Source organism: Etheostoma cragini, chromosome 9, assembly GCF_013103735.1.
Source record: "Etheostoma cragini isolate CJK2018 chromosome 9, CSU_Ecrag_1.0, whole genome shotgun sequence".
Taxonomy (NCBI): Eukaryota; Metazoa; Chordata; class Actinopteri; order Perciformes; family Percidae; genus Etheostoma; species Etheostoma cragini.
Window position 1 is genome coordinate 4733401 of NC_048415.1, and position 23043 is coordinate 4756443.

Below are 23043 nucleotides of genomic sequence, written 5' to 3' on the forward strand. Positions count from 1 at the left end.
ATCTGGTGGAAGTCTGTGCAGTGGTATTCATCATAGAAGCCCCCCTACTTCAGTAATCCTGGACTGGGCAACAAATTTCAGTACCACTTATTACGTAAGATATTCAGACAGTTCCTTGTGCCTGCTATCTTCTCAGCAAGTGATAACATTTTTTATTTTTTTTAAAGGTTCCAAAGCACCTCCTTCCTGGGTTGGAGTCACAGTTCAGAAGAAAGTCAGCAGTAGAGCAGCAAGCTGAACTTACTTTGTGGCTACTTTTAAAGATTGGCAGGTACATCTTCTTCAAGTTGTCCAATGTGTTTTTCCAACAAGTGCAGCAAAGTAAGACGTACAATTATCTTTCATTACCCAGTTTGTTCCCATTGGGGAAATTCACAGATGAGGCATAATAGCCAAGGAGACGAGCATCAACCAGGTAGGGTACATCTTCACTAGGACGCAAGGACAACGTTCTCTTGTAGATAACAGAACAAGTAGAGGGTGGAGTTAGGAAATCAAGACTACGGAAAAGAGCAGGTGATTATGGCAAGAAAATGCAAAAAAAACAGGAACCCTGTTCAGATAAATCAAAATGGCACTGGTGTTTAAAAAAATAAAATTAAAATTAAGCTGCATACTTCCATCATCAGTCGGCTGTAAATCCATGATGGGACTGGTGTTTTTTTGTTTGTGTGCAGGAGATCAGTTTAGTGCATGCTGTCTAATGGTGTGGAATATCCAGTCCATCTTGGTGGTCCATCCTCCATGGTGAGCATCATTCATCTGTTTCATAAAGTAGTCCAACGCCTCCTGCACAAAGCAGAAAAAAAATAAAATAGATGTATGAGTACATGCGACAATCCAAGAGAGGTTTTAGAAGGCCAAATGTAAGACGTCAGACAATTTAAAGACCCCAAATATAAAATAAAATGGATATGAGCACGGACAAAAGCCTTATTACCTGTTCGCTTTTCTCCAGGGCCAGCGTCTTCCTAATGTAGGCAATGTCATCAAATGACTGCAACTCAGGCATGCCCGAGCCCAGCATCATGGAGAAGAGGTTGATGAAGAGGTTAGCATGCTGCCGGATGGCCAGGTAGGCTTTATAACACATCTCCTGGAACCTTGAGGGAGATGGAAAAGGGAATGTGACAAAGACAAACAAAGTTTTTTATATAGTTTTAGTGGCTGCAGTGCAGGGAAAGCACAGCAGCACCTACAAGAGAAAAAAGAAAGAATGAAGCTCAGTGTCAAGCAATGACACCCACCCAAAGCTAAGTGAGCATGTGTTTGATATCTGAAGAAGATTTAAGGGCCGTGACCATTTCTGCAAAAGGTGACAGTAAGCCATTTCACAAACAATTGTTGCTCACAAACAACCTAGTCCTACAGGGCTCATGCATGGGTTGCAGGTATTGGGTTTGTTTTGATTACAAACACGTGTCAAATTTAAAGCGAGAGAAACTGAATGTTGCAAATTTTGTAAAACAGGCCTCAGACCGGCTTGCTAGACAGGACGGATGCTTGGAAATCGCTATGTTTCATACTTACCCAACTGAGGAAAGTGAAGCAACAAAAATGCACTGTGCTGCTTTGAATTAAAAATATGAATTCAAACCACCATTCCAATATATTCAAATATTGTTGAGGCAGTACCTTACAATAGGACAAGAACTTAGTTTTGGGAGATTGACTAGCCAACAGACTGACTGATATTAGTTGCAGGTAGCAGATAAAAAAGAAGATGAGAGAAAAGAAGAGGTAAGATGCTGCAGTACCTTTCAAACTCTTTGGTCTTTGCACACTCCTGGGATCCCTTGCTGATCACGATGAGGAAGTCTTGTGTCAGTACAAAGGGCACTCGTTCTCTCTTGTAGCCAAATTTTTTCTTCTTATGATCCAAGAAATGGCCAAAATCTATATGAAACAACTGGAAGGGGGGGAGGACAAAGAAGACAGCAGTAAGTTTGAGTTTAGTAACTCTAACAAGTAAGCCTCCTCTAAAGTAAATTCTATATACACACACAGAAAAACACAAGGCATCAGCCAACCAAAAGTTATTTTACAAAAATGAGTCTAGCCATTTAGACTGCTGAGTTTTGGATTAAACTTATTCATTTTATAAAATATTTACTGGAACATAACATATACCAATTACATAAATTTAAAGTAGTTACCTGTCCATCATCTTTGACCATAATGTTGCTGTTGTGTCTGTCTCCTATCCCAAGGATAAATGTAGCTACACAGTAGCCAGCACAGGACCTTGTAAACAGATCCACAGCCATGTCATACCTACACAAACACACACACACACACACACACACACACACACACACTTTAAAAATGAGAACATGTTTAAAAGCAAATAGGCTATAACTCTACACGATAGCAGATTTCCCCTGAGACATTACTTTTAGGCTCCCACATATATTGTACTTTAATCATCAACACTGTTTAATGATGCAAAGATGCTGTAAAAATAAATAATATCAGGAGAGAAGAACTCACATCTCGCCCTTGTTCTTGTCCCTGAGCCACTGATGCAGAGTGTTTGAGTTGAACTGCAGGGCTCCTTTCAAGCCTCCTTTGCACTGAATCTGCATGATGGTATGGGAGCTGCGAACCACCTCAATGAGACCCACACAATCTCCCAAAGACAAACAGCCGTAAGGAAGCATCCTGAAGACACAAAAAACAGATTATCTTAGTCCCCTCAGCACTGAGATTGGAGCATTTGAAGCAGAGAGATACAGAGATTAAGAGAATATCTACACTGAGAAAATATCAGAGAGAGTAGTACCGTAGGTCCAGTCCCTGATTCTGCCAAATATTCTCCATGATTTTAATAATTTGCAACGTCAGCATATCCTGCCGCAAGTCTACAACACAAACCCACACAATAAAGGCAGTTACTGTTATTAACATCCTGATACAGACAGATTATACACATTCACAACATGTTTATGACAACCATTACCAATGAGCTCTGCATTCTGTAAACAGCACTTTACAACTTGTGACAACATTTAGGATTGGGACTCGAAATTTGTTGCATATGTTTTATAGCACAAACCAGTAGGAGGAACCTGGTCTTCCTGAGGAAACCAAGATAAGTTTCTAAAATTTCACTTAATGGCATATGGTGGTTATCCTGACACGTCAGATGGTGCAGTAATGTTGCACTTGCAAAATAGAGAGTGTAGATAGCAGAAGGACAGGGACAGCCTGCGTGTGAGATTCGCCAGATGTCAGATTTTATCCCTGCAATGTACTAACATCCATTGAGCATATAACAATATGGAATTTTGGTTGTGCGAATATGTTAAAGTCTATGTCGCCCAAATCTTTGAACCAGTTTTACAGGTTTATGGCAAATGTAGTCATGTTTTGAGAGTCACTGGCACTAACAGTACCATATCAATAAGATAGAAGCTTCTCAAAATCCTTAGCATTTAGGCTTGATATTTGGCAAGTATAGTAGTGCAAGAAAGTATAATAATTTATTAAGCAATAAAATTTATTAAATGTTATGACATTTGTTTGTGTGTGCGTGTGTTACCATCTCCATTTTTAAAGATGATCTCATTGTTCTGAAAGAGCAGCTCCGACATGATGTCAGGATTCTCCCAGTTGAGCCAAAGCGGCCTCTTTGCTGATGACATGATCCTGCATTCATCTAACCTGTGCACAAATTAATTTAAGATATTAAATTACATTATTTTCTCACACTCTCTCACACACACACACACACACACACACACACACACACACACACACACACACACACACACACACACACACACACACACACACACACACACACACACACAGACAAACACACAGTTCGAACCTAAGGTTTCCCAACTGATGTGCAGGGTTGAGAGGAGAGGTGTAATTCTGCAGAGCATCCATATAGTCTGGTCTCTTCATCTGGTCCACAAGAAACCGCATCTGGACCTCCACAAGACACAAATACATACATTTGCATATAAAATGTGTGCACATACAACCACAGATACCCACACATCCACAGAGAAATCTTCTAAAAATTATATATTTATTTGGTACAAGTGTTTATATCTGTATGGGCTCTCCTTACCTTCTGTGTCTCATCCTTCTTCTCCTGTTTTAGGATGTCAGTGAGGTTAATCAGCTTCTCCATGGCCTCTACCTGCCTGCTCAGGTGTTTAAGGTACATGCCACATGCCCGGCAGTAAGCCTCTAACAGAAGCCCAAACCTCTGGCTCACTGTTTTATTGTGCATTTCTGACCTGTGAGGAAGCCACAAAGAGAAGACCGAGAGTGTGAGGTGGGGAGTCAAGATGAGTTTCTAGCTTTCAAAAAGTCACAAAGAAAGGAAGGTACATAAACATGGAGAAAAAGCAATCTAATAGGTGACTAACTTGAGATGCCAGAAGAAGAAATGACCTATCCTTTGATTGGTCAGGGCCTTTTTGAGGAGGAAACGGGCCAGGGGATTGTCAAGATACTGCTCATATTTTAATACCTAGAACAGGAGGAGAGAGAGGAAGGAAAGATTGGAGAGAAAGAGCAATAGAAGAGGTTCAGATTAGTCATTTATCTTCTTCCATTTTACCCTATTTGTTCTTCAAACAGTTCCTTGATTTCATAGGAACAGGATTTAATAGCCCAGACTCTTGGCTAGACCTACCTGTACGAGCTGGATAAGGTATTGGGACAGTTTGTCATCAGTAAGGTATTTGTCAAGGCAGCGTACAGCAAAGTGTCTGACCATGGGATCTGGATAGTTACAATCCAAAAGCTCCATGGCCTGCTCAGGACGCGTTGAAGGCCAATCCTTTAACAGACAATACATCTGGGAAACATACAAACCAAGAAATATGAATTAATACTCATTATACACTATTCACAGCGTGTACGTGCTTTAGAGTACTAAAGTATTTCTACGGAAGAATTACAACAAAAAAGGAGTCATTTCCTAACAAATTGTTAGTGATCAAACGTGGAATAAATCGAATAAATCTTTACTACAACATGCTTTGCATTTGACACTTACAAACCAAGTCTTTACTAATTCCATTTGTCATCTTCTCATTTATCAGGCACAGATCAAGTATGAATGAGTTTTATATAACAAGCAGGAATGAAATGGCATGGCAGTACCTGTGCTACTTCATCTCTGGAGTTCCATTTGACAGCGAGAAGGATCTTGGGAAGGATTTCAGGGATGTTCATGCAGTAGTGCCTGGTAGAGAAAGAGAAACGGGATTACTACTGTTTGTTGATTTGTAGTTTCAGTCTGAATCTGTGGTTTTTACATATCTACATCCTGCATATAAGGTTAAAACAAAACGTGTTTCCAATATTAAGCATGCAGATTTTGGTTACAGTTAATTCCAGAAGAGTATTTTTGTTTTTTAAACATAATAATTGTTTGAGTTTTCAGCCATTAACCAACAAGAATAAGCCTGTGTTAAATCTGGTTTTACAAACGGCTACATGCACGTCAGACCTGTAAAATCCATGCCATTCTGTGGTTATACATAAAGTAAAACTTGAAGTGCTAAATAGTAGAGTAGTCTAGTGTTATATCTGCTGGTTGGGAGATTACCTGTGCCTCCAGAGGAAGTCTTTCTCCTGCTCAGTGATTTCTGAAAGAGGGTCTCTGTTACTCAGCTGTCTCATCTGCTCAGTGTCGCTCTCTGTCAGGGCGTGATCTCTGGCTGACCGGTTGCTCTGAAACACAACATAAAGAAAATAACCCAATAAACACTGTATGAGGACATTACTAACACCGCCATAATTAACTTGTGGCTACAGAATGCTCCACTTCTGAAACGTTTCCAGAGGACATTGAAGCTGTGATGGAGCCAGACCACAGTCGGAGCCAGATGCTGTGTACATTCGACTTAAGGTTCAGGCTATTAACAACCCTGAGAATGTCCTTAGAATATCCTTGATTTGAGCTTCTTTCTTTTGGTCATTACTTTGCCAAGAGCACAACATCTGTAGAAAGGTTATAATTGCCTGTTCATACTCCTTATAATCTTAATACTGTCTGATTTCTAAATGTATAAATCTAGTGTAATTTTTAATCAATTAAGCGTGAGATAAGATTAAATAATTTTCCTTTCAGAAGCAAGCCAGGTGATATCATCATCACACCATGTATTAAGCTGGGCACTCCTAACATTGGACACATACACACATCATGAATAACTTACCACATCCTCTCACATGGCAAAGTAATGCAACCAAATCATGGTTCCCCTGCCATACTTCATCTAAAAATCTGATGAGATGAGTTAACAAAGTCTAAGTCAACAATGAGTTTTTATAGTTCATTGTTGGGCTGAAAATTAACCACTTTTATCAGATCTATTACTGACCTAAATTAATATAAATTATATCATATCAAGTTTCAATAACAAACTGAAAAGGGCTTTAACATTCACTGACATCTAACTAAACAGTTAACCAATTAATTGGTACAGCTCTGTAAAACACAGAGCTGTACCAGCAACTGTTGTCTGTCAGTGCGGTCAATAATGTTTAATAACAATTCTTTCACTAGGTAACACTGCTCATCTTAGACACTGACAATTAATACAAGTTTCAATACCACACAACTATAATTACATTTTGTGTCTTATACAGCACACATATCTGTTTACATTACTAACGCAGTGCCATCACCACTAATTTAGCAGATTGTGTCACGGCATGTAATTCCTTTAACAAAAATACAACCACACTTGACATTAGGGCCTCATTAATCAATGTCCCGCTACAATAGGGTCTAATTACTGGTGAAATTCAAATACCTTCATTAATAACTTACCTGATGTTCTCAGTACTTGCTATAAATATTATGTTTTTTTTTAAGTTCGTATTTCAGTTGTTACTTGTTAAATTATCTGTGCTTTTTTCAATGAGAAAATACTATATCTTAATGCTGCAACTTCCATATTTTGTTTTTATTGTGATTTCACATTTGCATGTATGTCATCATCAGTACAGTAGCATTTAACTAATTTGGTTGTTCAAAAGTGCACACCCCTCTAACTCCTGTGGGCTCCTCCTGGGGCTCTGTATAGCCCAGACCTCTTTTGCTCATGCAACCTCAAACCTGCAAGCTCCATACTGGTCTTTGAGATGTCACTTTAACAGACATTTATTTACTTATGTTTAAGTTTCAAAACATAAAACAAACTGTTGTGTTGTTCCAACTTTCCAGTCCACTGGTTAGTGGCCAGTAAGCAGGTTATTACCTGTCCAGAGAGGTTGTAGTTAAACCCCAATTCTCTCGAGATGGTCCAGTTTGCATGCTCCTCTATTGCATTCATATCAGGGTATTTGACAGAACTGCTAAAGTGGTCAAACTCCAGCTCCAGACATGGGGTTTCCTAGACAACAGAGATGATAATATCATCACATTGTGTAAATTAACTCACAAAACAATTCAATTTAATATGAAAACCTGTAACTTTCTTATGCCACATTTCCGGCACAGTCCCCATATGAAACAATGCATGTACAGTGCAAAAGAATATATAAAAAATTGTACTTTTTTAAGGCAAGATGCTGAATTTGAATACCTTATTTGGGTTGGATCCAGTAACTCCTATGGGGTTGAGGAGGTCTTCAAGGCCGTGAGGGACAGGCCAGAGGTTCAGAGCCATCTTGTTGGCAACCAGAGTGTGTGTGTAGTCAAACAAGTTGATATTACCCCAAGCCAGTGGACAGTGCTCCTATAGTAAAGGGAGAGAGAGTAGTAGTACTGATATGTATTAAGTTCCAATGTAAGAAGCTTATGGGGAAAAACACAAACACAGATGGTGAATCATTTTGAATCAAAGAGGCTTAAACACCAACATATTCTGGCACTTGTAGTGTGAAAATATATAATTAAATTAAGCTTTCCTTATGCTAAGGACAAATTAAATACAGTTAAGTATTTCTCAAATACATGATTGAATACACTTACACTTACACCTAAAATCAGAAAAGATGAATGCTGGTGAATGCTGTTTATTTGCCAACAATGTGTTAGTTTGCTGCAAAGATTTTAGAGGGCCTTACAAGGTTTAAGTGGGTTACATTGATGTTGTTAAATTTTAACGAGTTCTAATTGATTTTGATTTATTTTAAAGGCTTTCAAGGTTTAGTACGCAGCACAGTTACAGTAATAACTAGAATGTCATGCCTACGCTCATTCCTCCTGAAAGCCATGAAATGTGGCCAGCTGTCTTCTGGTACTGTACATGACATCACAGTCTGGCAAGATATTCAATTAGTCTCTGAATTGGACCTCTCTATGAGTGCTTGACTAGGAGATAATTGATTATGGTACATGGCTGGTAAAAATGTCTTGGCAAGATGAACCACTGTTTTATCTTTAGATTAAAATTATTTAAAATGGAGTACTTCTTCCACAGCTACCATCTAAGTATTCACAAAGGCTGACGAAAATGTTTAAGATAAACTTCAGAGTGAGTCTAAACTAAGGGGCAGCGATGAAACCAGTTGACAATGAAAAACATGTTGAGGCAGATAGAGTTACCTGCAGACAGCCAGTCAAAATGAACCTATTTATAGTAAGTGCTGGAACAAAAGGCTGCTGTAGAGAAGTGTTTATCTTTCATTTAGGTAGGGCTTGAAAGAGCATCCTCTAACCTGACCTCAGTCTAGCACTGTGCAGTGCATGATAGGGCTCACCCCAGGTGTCTGTTACAATATCCATGTCTGGCATTCATTGATACACACTACACACACACACCTCTTTCAGCTTTTCCACCAGAGAGAAAAACAACTATTTGTGTGGGTGTCTGTTACGAGTATCTGACCCAATGCACAACACAGACAGTCATTCTTTTTATTGTAAATTTGATGCAAGTATCAAGAATTACTAAATTACTTTGATGCTACACAAATGATATCAAGAAAGCATTAACTTTTTGGGTTTTAAATTAAATGTGTTAATCTGCTAACTTCTCTGCCCTAATTTGATTTTGCATTATAAAAATATTAAATTTTTCTGTTGTCTGAGTGTGTAACTCAAATACTTTGATATTGGTTTGAGAGAGAACAATTAGCCCCATTCAGGACATGCCATCAACGTGCACAAGTGAAGCGTATTCTAACATGAATGGAAAAGTCCTTTCTGCTGATTGTGTTTCTGTTGTGTTGATGTTTTTTGCCACCCCGGTGCCCATGGCCGATTAGTAATTAAACAGAGCCAAAGACGATACCACAGCTCCCATTCTCCATGGACACATATACTCAAACAGACTGACGCATAGTAGGGTAGGTTTGTCCAATACCAGCACATGCTACACACATTCAAAAAGTCCCTCTAGGATGGGTTAGCATGTGAGTGCTAAATAAAAGATTTAGACACATGGAGGTCATCTGCCTTCTGCTTATCTGTAAAAAGGCATACTGCTATTGGTATTTGTATGATCAGGTATAACTGTCCTTTGGCTAAGATAAGCTCTTATTTAGTTTGCCCAGTTATAGATGTTTTTGTGCTTTACAAATCACAAAATGCAAATTTCACAGTGCACACAAACATTTAATTGCCTTCAACTGTTGTACTGTTGCTTTTTCCCCTCAATCAAACTGTAGTTTTTACTTTTCAATAATTATTCCTAACGGTTAAAAAAAGGAAACGGTAGTATCCAAATAGCCTAGCAAGACACTTCTTGAGTTTGTATGTCCACTTTCCTGTAAAATTAAGTTGCATTGCGGAGTAATTTCCTTCTTGCTGTCTATCCTACCTCCTTGGCTCCCTTCCTGCCCTTGACAGAGCAGATGGAGAGGCAGAGTCTGGCGGCACGGGGTATGTCTGGGATGTACATATCATAGGTGAGCCACTCATTCCACCTGTAGACAAAGAATGATCGAGATACAGAGATGATTTATATATCTGTGGTCAACTAAAAGATCCAGAAACAATCTAAAAAAAATAGGCCTAAAGGGCAGGCAAAAAAAACCAAGAACAGGACCTAAAAAGAGCTGTACCACTGAATTCTCTGAGGTGCACTAAAGTTTTCCAATAATAGAAAACTGAAATGCTGGGAGACCTTACACTATATACACTATACCACGCTATTACACAAGGCTGAGTTGAGCTAATACTTTCAGCAACAAAATGTGGAAAGGGACACATAGCAAAAGATGCCTAAATTATTGTAAAAAATATGTTTAAACAGTCTTATAAATTACAGCGGTATTTCTTTTACCTCTCCAGAGGTAAAACAGTGGACCAGAGTTTGGTTGACCAGTAATGTAATACAGCAGTTTAGTGTTACTAGCCAGCACTAAATGTTACCCCTCCTGCCTTTGACTACTTACAGTAAATTAGAAGTGTAAATTGTCTAATGCACTTTCTCATTAAAATAAAGAGAAAGGGATTTAAAGTAGAAAATATTTCAATTATTGGGTACCATCATTAATTTATCGCATTTTATTTAATGTAATGTTTCCTGGTTTTACCTTCCAATGTAAAAAATTTCTCACATTGTTTATTTAAGCACTTTTGTAACTATATTAAGAAACTCTCTTCACAAATAAAGTAATTGTTATAGTTGAAGAGTCACGCATTTAAGGGCTGCTGTAGTGAATTAAAGGGTATTGTAATAAAGGGTTGGCAATTACCTGGGGTTAGAGCAGGGTACTCTCTGTGTGTTGACATTGTCACACATCTGTTCACCTCCATGGTAAATGCCTGTTCTCACATATATCTATAATTATACGAGAAGAAAAATGCAAGAAAAAAACATTAATAAAAAAAAAGTGATATATCTTCTTCACTACAATATTTCTAAGAGATGCGCCTGTTGGACAACGTATCTTTAATAGCATGTAACAGCTGTCATGTTAAATAATCATTTCACTTAAGTGGCATGCAGCCTGGCAGTTTTGTAAACACATTACATTTACATGATTTAAATGATTCATGACAGCACACCAACACAAGCTAGAACTACTTTCCTTTCCTAAAGGTCTCTGTTCACAAAAAACTTGGACAAAGAATGTTTGTTTCCACAGGATATAAGGGATTTGGAAGAGGGGGTACTTTGCACAACTGAAATAACAGCCCACTGATTTTGACCGAAAACATATCTTCATTTACTAATCAGCAGAAAATACAATATACACCATTCACAATTTTTTCTGTAACTGAAAATTCATTTGTCTCACTTTGGCCAATTATTGTCTTCTCCTAACATCCATGTAAGAGTAGAGTATTAGAGTCAAGGATGTGTTTAACTATTACTGATCAACAAAGACTGGCATATTCCTGTAATCACTATGTGTCCCCACCTTGTCTATGTCCCGTATATTGACGTTAACATAGGTGGCACACAGGATTCTTATTCGCAGGGTTCCATTGATGGTCCACAGTGACTTGGCAGCTGCCTCACCATTCATATAGGATGTTGCCGTAGAGATACGTCGAGAGTATGATGGCATGACAAAGTTATCTGTAGGCAACTGAGTATATAGGCTGTCCTTAGCCATTAACATCAGGTTAGGCAGCCTGCCCAGCATGATGCAACTACGGATATACTAGAGGGAGAGAGACAGAGAGAGGGAATGACGCAGTTAAGACTGTTAGAATGAAAGTACACAGAGCTTCTAAAGTTACATTGTGCGTAAGTGTAACCAGTGATATCAATTGGTCCTTTTCCAGCAGCTGCCGAGTGAATGCAGAGGAAACAGTGACACTTTGTGCATCTTCTACTTTGATCTGTAGGGACAGGACCAAATAAGCTATTTGCTCCCATCTGCTTGTTTTTTTTGTTTAATTCTGATTGTTAATATTTATTTTGGGGTTTTAATTTTTTTGTTTTGTCTTACAACAATGTTGATTGTTCGAGATAAATAAAAAAAAAAAAAAAAAATGAAATCTGGCTCACATGGAATTTTTCCAGACTCTGAGCCTGGGCTCACATCACATACATGCAAGAGAAAATGGTTTCACTATTCTAATGAAAGGAAATGTTGTTTTGACAAATCCATAATGGTTACAAGAAATACAAGATCTGAAATAGAACAGGCTTTGGCTATATCCTGATACAAATTTACCAAAAAGTCCGGGATCAGCCCTGAGCTGATCCATCTTAGAACAGTTTGATGGGTTTCCGTGCAGACCGCCCCCAACTACAGTATGCCTGCTATTTTTTATCTTGGAGCCACTAAACTAAGTCGTTCAAACTCTTCATTCATGCAAGGCAGAAATGTTGGCACTTGTGCTTTCTCAAACACATTTGGTATTAATCACTGAAATAATTAATACAATATTTACTTACTGTATAATTTATTTTTCATGTTTTTAATATAATATAAGGTCTAAATTATCACAAATTGAACGTTTTATATAATAACATATATTTTTCCCATAGGTCTCTTACCTTGTACTGGCTGATGGGGTACTTTTCCAGCAGGTACTCATCACAGCCACATACTTTGAGGATGTATTTACCCTGATATTCCTGAACACACATCTTTAGCTGCTCTGGGGAAAGCAGCATGCTGCGTGTCTTCTTACGAATGGCCTCTGCAATCACCTTTAGGACAAGATACATGCAGACAGCCTAAATTAGACACCCTTCGATTTCCCTTACAATGGATCTAAAAATGAAAGTGGCTCATGGCTGATTCATTGTCTATTTATTTTAGATCATATTCACCCCACCTGTTCAGGCACACAGTCGTGGTTGATTTTTAATGTGTACTTTTGTTTGTCGTTGTTTGGAGAAACAATCACCCAAATCACGACAATAATCTGACCTAGAAAAAGAAACAGACAAAAAAGAAACCTGAGAAAAAGAATCAATAAATAAAATGTTACTCATGCAGCAACCCAGAATAACAATAACCACCCACCCTCAATTATTCTGAAGCTGAGGGAATTGTATTGAGCTTAACAGCAGTAGCACCTCAATCAATTCAGTGAATGCCCTGCTCATTACTGTAGTTCTTAACCATTGTTAAGGCTGGTTAGTAGCGATTATGTATTGATGGGAGGCTAAAATATTAACTTCTTGCTCCCTGTTGTCATGTTGTCTTTGCGTGCCTTTTTTGTGTTTTATTTTCTCAAAATAATAATAATAATTTTCAAATTCTCATTTGAAACCAGTCAAATTATGCACTGAGAAAAAAGGCTAAAGCTGTTGCCCACCTTTGTCCAGTTTGCTATAGATGTGTTTGGGAAGTTCCTGTGTGGATTCTACATTCGGTGGGTAAACATACAGAGCTCTACTGTGGGGCCCGCTGGCGTCTCTTAGCTCTACAGAGTCTTTGCAAACATTTAGGATGTTTCTCCTGAAGTCCTGAACCTCAGGGTCCTTCACAAGATCAAACTCACACACAGGCATACCAATGGCAAACCCTGAAAGAACAAAAAGTAGAGTCAGTGATTTGGGGCTCGATTGGTCCGTTTAGAGATGCAGTAAAATAATGTTTTCCTCCTCTATCTACTGTAGCTTCCTAAAAATACAAAACAATACAACACAACAAATTTAAGTAGCTTCAGTATATGACTTCTGCTCATTACATTAAGCTCACAATTAGCCTAAGAACATAGATAGACTTGTTCAGACAGACTTTTTCATTGCCAACTTAACCTGAAAATAAAACCACCAAATATCCTACATAGCTTTGCTTGAGCTAAACAGATTTACAGAAACTTTATTGCATATTTTGTCTTTCCCATTTAATGTAAAAAACATTATTTTGATTAACTATAAAGTATCTAGCTTTTAAACAATTATTTTCTTAAAAACTACCAAATATGTTGCTAAGTAGCAAAATAAGCCAAATGAAGTAAAGTAGTTATTTTTTTAACTGAAAACCTCTTTTAAATTAGTAATGTTCCAAACTATATTTTTTTATTCACTTTTATTTTAAAAGTAATAAAGAAAAGAACCACGGCTCCAACCAAACCAGTGCTATCATAGAAGAGGTCTCTTACCAATCTCTCTGTTCAGGATCTTTTCCTCTCTGTTGCCAACTGGTTCAATGACCTTAAGGAAGGGCTGGAAGAGCCGGAGGTCACACAGCCTACGGGTCTCGTCATAGAACTCCTCCCGCTCTGCTTCCTGCAGTCAGGGGAAAAAACAGACTGTGTTGAAACAGTTCCATTTTCTTTTTTTATGAAAACAAATGGTGAATTAACATTGGACGGCCTTCCTGCAGGTGAATGTTTTGTAAAAGTGCAATGGTGTGCTTTCAGGCACAGAAAAACCTTTTCTAAGGGTAAGATGTGCTCAGGTTTGTAGAGAAAACAGCAAGATTTGAACAACTTTTGTGACATGACAACAGTTCTAGGGACCAATTTCTTTTTACTACCACATTCTAGTGTTGTTCCATCAAACTTCCAACTCATTCATTTAGATGGACACTTCTGCTTACCAGATATTCAAATAGAGACTGAGAGTTCTTACCTGTGTAACACTGACAAAGATGTAGGACGTCTCCTCCTGTAGGAGGTGATGGAGGGGATATTTCCTGGCCTCCTTGAACAGCTCATGTTTGATGGTGATAAGCGTGGCCTCACGGAGACACTCCAGGGTCAGAATCATCCCATTGGGCAGCAAGCAGTCAACCAGGATCCTGTAGACACACTCAGCATTATTATAATATTTTGATTAACTTCATTATTTATTTATTTATTTAAATTCACTATGTCCTCTTAGGGCATTTAACACTCACAAGAGTTTCCAATAAGGAATATACTGTATAAACAAATTAACATTCTAACAACAATTACTGAATACTAATGTAATAAATGCATAGGCATGTGAACTTTGAAGACTTTTATATTTGCAGTAACATGAAATTAACAGGCTAATACTTGCGAGGCGTGTGTACAGTACACAATAAAAATACAATATGCACTTGTATCCAGAATATAATCCAGTGTGCATACCTGGGAGGCATCAAGTGGATGCCCCATAGCTCCCCTGAGGACGGCCTAGGAGGCATGGTCCTCTGTCTCCCAGCTCGGTCACAGAGTTAAGCTGCAGAGCACAACCTGAAAGATAACAGCACGTTTTAGCAAGTTCTGCCCCTCATAGCGTAAAGCATAGGCTAAAAGCCCTGCTCAAGGCCCCAGTGGTAATACTTAATGTAAAAAAACTGTTTATAGGTGCAGTTTATTTGGCAAATGCTGTTTACTTGATGATTCTGTTTGTAAAGCAACTTAGTCAGAAGCACGGCTTACCAAATAACACACATTGTTCAAAAGGTTTATGTGCGACACTTTCAAGGTGACCCCAAAGGGTGAACTTGAAAGCACCCCAAAGCCTTGCCAACTAAGCAACTGTTAATGTGCCTAATGACCAAAAAAAACTCCATCAAACTATTCTTAAAAAAAACAACAATTGAATTTAGTGACACAATTAGGCAGCCACAGTTTCGCCGATTTAACAACTGTTTTCTAGATGTGGCAACTTAATTTCAAAAACATGAGCTGCTCCCAGTTGAAGACCGTGGCCAGTACTGCTCAGTGTATCTGCAGTCCTGCCTACTCGCTGTGTCTCAGCTGTGCTCACTGAGTCAAAGAACAAGCGTGTTCAGTCAGCCACACAGTGCCAAGACTAAAACAAGCGCAGTGACTGACTGCAGAGCCTCCACGGCATATGTAAAACTGGCATAGTTTACTGCTTTATGTAACTCAAATGTATCTTACCAACAGACTGCACTTACAAAAGAGACCTTAACCGGAGGAGAGAAGGGTCTTCAGGTAACCAAGACAGGTCTTTAACAACAAAGCATAAAAGTTTAATTTATGGAGGACAACCTTTGTAGTTATGGGAGATCACCCTAGCTAAGGGCTCTCATTCAAAGAAGACAACTAATGCAGCTTTTAAATCAAATAATACTATGAAGTATTTTCCCATCTTAAGCAACAGATGGATATTGAAATTAAAATATTTTTTGTAGGAGTCTTTGCACAACTGATCGATCCAATATGAAATGTGATTGTGCCTACCTTGTGGCAATTATGTTTTTTGAAACATGAATCTTTCATTCTGACATTAGTTTGACATTTATATTAAGCAAACATAAAAATGTATGAAATGTATGAAAAGTACAGTACTGCATCCGTACTGGCTTAAAACTTAACTTTAAAGTCCTGTGGTAAAACAAGTATTTTAGACAGACTGCTGATGTACAACAATCACAAAAACAACAACAACACAGTGACTCAACTGCTTCAGATTGTGACATAGTGATGGGAAATTATGTGTTTGGGCTCTTAGAAAATTACAACATGCCTTAATTTAACCTTCAGCCAACTTATGAACATAAACAACTCCCAGAAAAGCAGGATAAGAAGAAAACAGAGATATTATCATCATCATTCATCCAGTCAATATACATATATCATTCATTATGGTGAAAGGGATTGTCTTGATTCCATTAGCAGCCTAGACTATATTACCTTTTAATCTTAAATACAACAACATACTTTGAGAATAGCATTGAATAAACAAAAAAATAGCCAGTACTAATAATCTAGAAGACAAATACCCATCATAACACCACTGTACTGTCATGTACTGTCTAGGTGTTTTTGCATTTTGACAATATTTGTGTTACAACATTATGAGAAAAAGACCTGCACTTCTACTGTACAGGATTGCACAAAGGCAAACTATACCAAAGATATTCACCGCACGTTATTGTGTTCAAACAATATTGTTTCTCATCTTTTCAACAAGGGGATGTGCATATTTTCTCTGAGAAAAAAAGCATTAGCAAATAGCAATAGGATATAATTATCAAGGAGATACAAGGCTTTACTTTTCATTTCACACAGCTATAGCACTCAAATAAGTCATGAGATCATTGTATTGCCAAAAACACTTATCCGTCAAAGTTATAATCAAAAACCCACTTGATATTGTGTTACATTTTACAACACCGATATTACTTTGATACTCCCGACCTTTATCTAACATGAGTGCCAGATCAGATGCAGTAGTAAAGGCACCTGGCAAGATGCCCTACTGCACAGACTTTAGAAATGTTATGCTGGGTTTTGACTACCTGGGAGGACCCCATGGGGCATATCTACGACATGCTAGTAAATCTTATTGCTGACTTGGAGCACATTAGCCTCTAAATCAACACCCACAGCTCCCATTTTCCAGTAATTCAAATAGGTCTGGTGTTGTGATCACTAACAGCTGTTTCCCTGGTTGGAAAAGCAACCAAGCCAATCACTTGTTTGTAGGCATGATTAAGATCACCTTCCTGTGCCGGAGCCAGAAGAATGGTCACAAAAATAGCCACAAGCATGAGAAGGACACAGCTTTAGCAATTGTCTGAAAGTTGACATACAGAAATACAAATTATTAATTCTGCATATTTCCTTGATCTACCTAAAAAACAGCACCAAAATGAAATTATCTGATTATCAGGTGGTGGAGTCTACTCTGGAAAAGGGTGCCTGTACGGCTACTCGCGCTGTTGCAAATAGAAAACTGACCAGGTTAAGCATCCAGGGCAAGAATGGATATATATCTACATGATGTAAAAGGAGCAACGGAGTTGGGAGAGTCACAGGGTCGGCTCGACAGAGATGGCTGCTAGATCAGGATTAAAACAACTGCCTGATGAACATGGACTTTCTTGTCTTAATCTCTTAATTTGACCTAGTTTTGTTGCGTTGTTATCTGATATGATTACAGAGACCGTGTTTTTTACTGACATATCTGTCCTGTTTAATATCGTCTACACTCCATAGGTTAATTAGGCCACCACTAAGTTAGAGTCACCTTCCCAGTGTGCTTGCTATTTTGTGCTTTTTGTTACCTGTTTTTGTTGATAAGAAATGCTTTTATTCTGAAGTCTATTTAGAGGACTTTCACACCTGTAATTTGTTTGCCTTGGTCCAAATCAGTTAGTGAGTTAGTAAACTTGGAGCAATTTGCCCTTGGTCGGTTTGGTTTATCACCTAGAAAAATCCAGGCATACCTAATTGCGTCATTACAGATCAGGCAAGAATGTGCAGCCCTATTATTGGTTGAATATGTCTGGGGACGAGAACAAGAAAGAAAATACAGGAAGAAGGTCGTGTGTTCTGGTCTCGTGGTCAAACTAGCTCATTTCATTAAAATGATCAGATATTGTTTTGCAAGAGACGATACTACATCTGCTCTGGTCACCGAGACTACGCTCTGGTTTGTCGGCGTCTGTATCCAATTTTAGCGCCAGCTAGTTTGACAACTGAGATACAAGTGACAGGCGGCAAGCTTGACCGCAGTCTATTTCTTTGATAGAAACACTTTTAAGTTGCTTAAGTTTGCTGCTCTGCAGCATCGCAGATTGCTAAACACACCTGACTACAGGAGACATCGGCTCAGACTTGCAGAGTATGTATAGTTGGTGCGGTTTGAGTACGGATCACGCTCTCACCACATACAAACCGCTCCGTGTTCGATTGTCGGTGTGAAAATGCTCTAAGTGTGGAACCCGTTGCTGTTGCAAGCAGGTAACTGTGGGCTGCTGTTTCTCTTTTGATACCCCGTGTCCAATCTTGATCACAGACCTACCTTGAGTGTTAGCCCTCTGGCTATGCTACTGCAAGGCCATCTTCTGTTTAATATGCACATGATTCCACTGGCTCAGATTATGGAAAACAACAACATAAATTATCATAGTTATGCAGACGACACACAAATTTACATAACCTTGTTGCCTGGGAACTACAGTATGATACAAAAACTGGGTAGGTGCATTGAACAAACTAACAACTGGAAGTGCCAGAACTTTCTTAAATTAAATGAAGAAAAATATGAGGGGGTTATTTTGGGAGTAAAAGATGAACAATTAAAAGTCAGCGCTCAGCTTCAAACAAGAATGTTAAAAAAAAGACAAAGCCAGATATCTTGGTGTAATTATGGACTCAAATCTGAGCTGATTTAAAACGGCGCTGCTCGAGTTGTCACTAACACCAAGAAGGTGAATCACATCAATGCAGTTCTTATGTCTCTACACTGGGTTCCTCTGCCTCAAAGAATATATTTCAACATACATCTACTTGTTTATAAATCACTAAATGGTTTAGGGCCAAAATACATCTCGGATCGGCTTGTAAACTATGAACCACCCAGAACCCTCAGATCATCTGGGACAGGTCTGCTTTCTATCCCCAGAATCTAAACCTAAAAGGGGAAACAGCGTTCAGGTTTATTGCTCCACATATCTGGAACAAACTTGCAGATAACTGTATATCGGCAACAACTCTTAACTCTTTTAAAGGACAATTTGGGTCGATTCCAACACATAGCTCTGTTGTCTGTAAATTTGGAGTGCTGTCAGTAGAGAGAAAAATGAAACCAATCAGTTCTGCTTACACCGGGTTATCCTCCTGTAAAAGTTAGCACCCAACAGGCTTAAACAGAGCAAGTTTTAAACACATTTAAAACTTTAAAACAAAGCTACGTGTTGGAATCGACCGGAATTCTCCTTTAAATCAAGACTGAAGACCTATCTTTTTGACATTGCCTTTTTTTAATTTATTGTACAGCACTGTGAATTATATTGCTGTAATTGATCTGTTCTTAATTTTGTATACATTTCTAATGGCTTTTGTAAAAGTTTATGTAAAGTTCTTTGAATTGCACTGTTGCTGAGATGTGCTATATTAATATAAATGCCTTGCAAGGGCGTCACGACCCTAGACTGTCTGTCTCAACATGCTGTTAGATGGTACTTTAAAAATTCTTAACTGAAAAATGAAACTTACATAACTTGGTTTATAGCAGAATAACAGATATTTGCAGACAATGTTTGCTCTGTAGAAGATCCAAGGATATTGTAGGACTTGAGAAAAGGTTTTATTAAGAGCAGCACCACACTATTCTGCTTACTTGTTACCTTTTTCTGACTTACAAAACACATTCAATCTAGCACATTCCTCTTTTTTCCTTTATTTTCAATTAAGAACAGCACTTAATGTATACAGTGTCCCCTGGCAGAGGTCTCTGTACCATCCATTCTATCAGGAAGTTATTTACTATGAAGTTAAGAACCTATGGAATAGTATCAAGGCTTTATCAGTTTTTAGTAATATCTGTCCGTTTTGGCCTTCCTATTAAGAGGATCTGGGTATGTGATTGCCCAGGCCTGAGTATTGATCTTGACTGGCATGATGTATGGTCTAAAATCCCAGAAGTGTTACGCAATCCAGACCATCAGCAGATCGCTACAATTTCATTCACATATCTCACCCTTTCAAAATGCATCACATCAAAATACTTAATAGCGCTTTATGCACTTTCAACCCACCAGAAGCTCAAGGTACATATCTTCACATGATCTGGGATTGCTTTCCTGTCGGTCAGTTCTGGAACAATATGGCATCCAAAATATCTGCTCTGATTAATGAAACTGTCCCTTCAACTTTCTAAAACTCAAAAAAGTTCTGTTTTGCTGGACTTACAGTGGCCAAGAGAATGATTGCAACCCGTCGGAAACCACCTCATGACTTGTCTATTCGTACATGGCCCCTTTCTTTTTTGAATGTCGTATATATGGAGCTCTTCACGGCTCTCATAAATGGAGCGCCAGGAAAAACTTTGGACACTTGGCTCAGCATTGCTGAATCCTTGAAATCCATGCTGTAAACTTGCGATTCAGCCTTCTTGCTTCTATCTGTGTGTGTGTATTTGGTCCCTTTTGTCTTATGCCGGTCTCCTTCACAATGCCTCTTGTTTGTTTGTGTTTTTGTCTGTGTCTCCCTCCTTCCCGTATTTCCTCTCTTTGTTTTGGTGTAAAACATTTCCTTCACAAGAAGGACTGTGGAGAAGGTGTACTGTGTCTTCTTTGGTAGTCTCCTTAGACCAATGTTTTGCACGTTTGCTTATCGGTTTGTTTAAATAAAATAAAAAGTACGATCGCAATAAAAGGAGCAATGGAGTTAAAAATAAATAAAGTGGATAGCACTGTCTGAAACATTGATATTCCAACTGCCAGTAAAAATTGTCAACCCAGTTAAAGTTTAGAGTTGTGAACTTGTGACTGAGACAAATATGCATGACATTGATAGTTAACCAGAAAGAAAAACAGCAAACTTTATTTACAAAGAAGAGTAGCATTGAAATGTACAATAACAAGTTAGAGCGGAAATCCCTGTATTAAAACAAACCACCCACTGCGCATTTCTGCGATCTGATACACTGATCAGGATGCAGCTAAGCACTTTAGGACAAAAGAGGAAGCTTCCTCACAACACAGGATGTGTGGAATGGGGAAACATTGGCCTAGACACAAGCTTGCTTTGAATACTGAAACACAACTAAAAAAGAGGTTGTGTGAGCCAACAGCGGCAGGTTGGCAAGATCAATATGTTTAGTCTCTACAACAGATAATATATGTGTTGTAGAGGTTTACATGGAAGCCCATTTCTGCCAATGTGATGAAAAGAAAAGATTCTGTAAGTCATTATAATGGAAGACAAAATAATGACTTAGTATCTTGAAATAATGAGATAGTATTTCTTCTCATCATTTTGAGATATTAACTCAATATATTGATATAGTGTCTCATTATTTTGAGATACTAAGTCATTTGGAGATGCTAAGATGCTTGTATGAGATACATTATTTTGAAAAGTTTCTCAATATATTGACTTGCAGAATCTTTTTTCCATCACATTGGCGGAAATGGGTTCCCACAGTTTGGCCAGTTGCACCATATTACACAACTAAGTGAATTAAGGAAAACACTCGATTTACATTTTTTATTTTGGCCATTACATTAACGTTAACGTTGCAGTTTCAGAAAGACATATAACGTTTGATATATAATCCCTTTGCTGGACTGTCAACAGAGAGGAATTAGTGAAGCATACCTAAGAGACACGCCCTCCTATTTTGATGATGGGAAAGTTCCACCCTTCTTGTTTCGATCCATCTTCACGCTGTCACAGAAAAATGTGTTGGGAAGAAAGAAAATGAAAACCAAAACAACATCACACATATTCTGCATCTATAGCAGATTCACACTGGCTAGTAGCAGGTTAGCTAACGTTGGGTGTTAGGGAATGACAGCTGCACAACACTGTGAGCTCTCGATATAGCATATGATACGAATATAACGTTGGGGACGTTATATATAACAAGACAATTAGTTTACAACCACTCTATTTATGTCCACTTAACGTTACCACATTTCTTTCGAATAAGTTCATGCCCACCAGTTTGGAAATGGTTAGCTAGCTAGCTCTCTTGTTCACTAGCTAACGGCTAACGCTGAGCCTAGCTAGGGTATACCCTGGTAGGTAACGTTAAATATATTCCCAAGATTAAACGCAAGCCATTTGTATATTCAAAGGTAGGAATGTGGCTCATTTGGAATGATAACTTACCCTGTTGAGTTAGTGTCAACGTACTGAAGATGCTGGTCTGACCCTGGCTAGCCTTCCATCCATCCAACAGTCCCCAAAGCAGGATGTTATCTGTCGCCTGTCAGCCTCTTTGCCAGCAAACCGGTACTACACACCGAGTATAAATCCTTTCGTGTTGCGGGTTGTACGGCGTACAGTTCCAGAATATATGTCCAAAATGTCCAGTCAGTAGAGCTCAAGCTGAGGATGTTATGAGCAGTTGAACTACTGGTCGACTGGACAAGTTGTCTTGCTCCCCGGCAATGCAGCCACGCTGTCTTTCAGGAGCCCTCCTCCCTTCCTCTCTCACACATGCACAGAATGAAACTGGGTGTGAGTTATCCGTGTTTCTCAAAAGGATGATAGCCTTTGTCAAAATAATGACATATCTCAAAATACTGACGTATCTCCAAATGAAGTATCTTCAAATAATGTATCTCAAAATAGGGAGAAACTTTCTCAGATAATGTTTCCAACCACAAAACCATATTTGTTTTATTCCAATGTTATTTCAGGATAACTGGGAAAGCCATTTCCGCCAGTAAGTTATTATAATGAGAAACTTTCTTAAAATAATGAGATAGCATCTTAAAATAATGACTTGGTATTTCAAAATCATGACAAATCTCAAAATAATGAGATAGTATCTTAAAATAATGACTTGGTATCTC

The 23043-nt window shown here is 38.4% G+C and overlaps 1 protein-coding gene across 2 annotated transcripts; it reads right to left on the reverse strand.

Moving 5' to 3' along the window:
• Nucleotides 1-155: 155 nt before the first annotated feature.
• On the reverse strand, nt 156-22693 carry LOC117950011 (phosphatidylinositol 4,5-bisphosphate 3-kinase catalytic subunit alpha isoform-like). Of its 2 annotated transcripts, XM_034880646.1 has the most exons (26): nt 22355-22693; nt 21839-21907; nt 14903-15007; nt 14418-14586; nt 13946-14072; nt 13154-13363; nt 12668-12762; nt 12384-12539; nt 11293-11538; nt 10624-10709; nt 9744-9849; nt 7563-7715; nt 7236-7370; nt 5576-5700; nt 5128-5209; nt 4655-4819; nt 4386-4489; nt 4082-4253; nt 3833-3939; nt 3542-3663; nt 2783-2861; nt 2491-2661; nt 2157-2274; nt 1758-1909; nt 941-1103; nt 156-789 (listed from the first exon to the last, which is right to left on the reverse strand). In XM_034880646.1, the coding sequence occupies exons 3-26, from the start codon at nt 14956-14958 to the stop codon at nt 682-684; spliced, it is 3207 nt and encodes a 1068-aa protein (XP_034736537.1). In that variant the 5' UTR covers nt 14959-15007; nt 21839-21907; nt 22355-22693; the 3' UTR covers nt 156-681. The 2 variants fall into 2 exon arrangements, with proteins under 2 accessions (XP_034736537.1, XP_034736539.1); XM_034880648.1 differs by lacking the exon at nt 21839-21907.
• Between the last annotated feature and the right edge of the window lie 350 nt (nt 22694-23043).

Bases quoted from the DNA above. Each gene is read 5' to 3' on its own strand.
- LOC117950011 (XM_034880648.1), bottom strand. From the start codon at position 14,958: ATGCCTCCTAGGCCGTCCTCAGGGGAGCTATGGGGCATCCACTTGATG. The intron at 14,587-14,902 runs GTATGCACACTG...GTGTGTCTACAG, and splicing joins ATCCACTTGATGCCTCCCAG to GATCCTGGTTGACTGCTTGC. The intron at 1,104-1,757 runs GTACTGCAGCAT...ATCTCCCTCAAG, and splicing joins AAGACCAAAGAGTTTGAAAG to GTTCCAGGAGATGTGTTATA.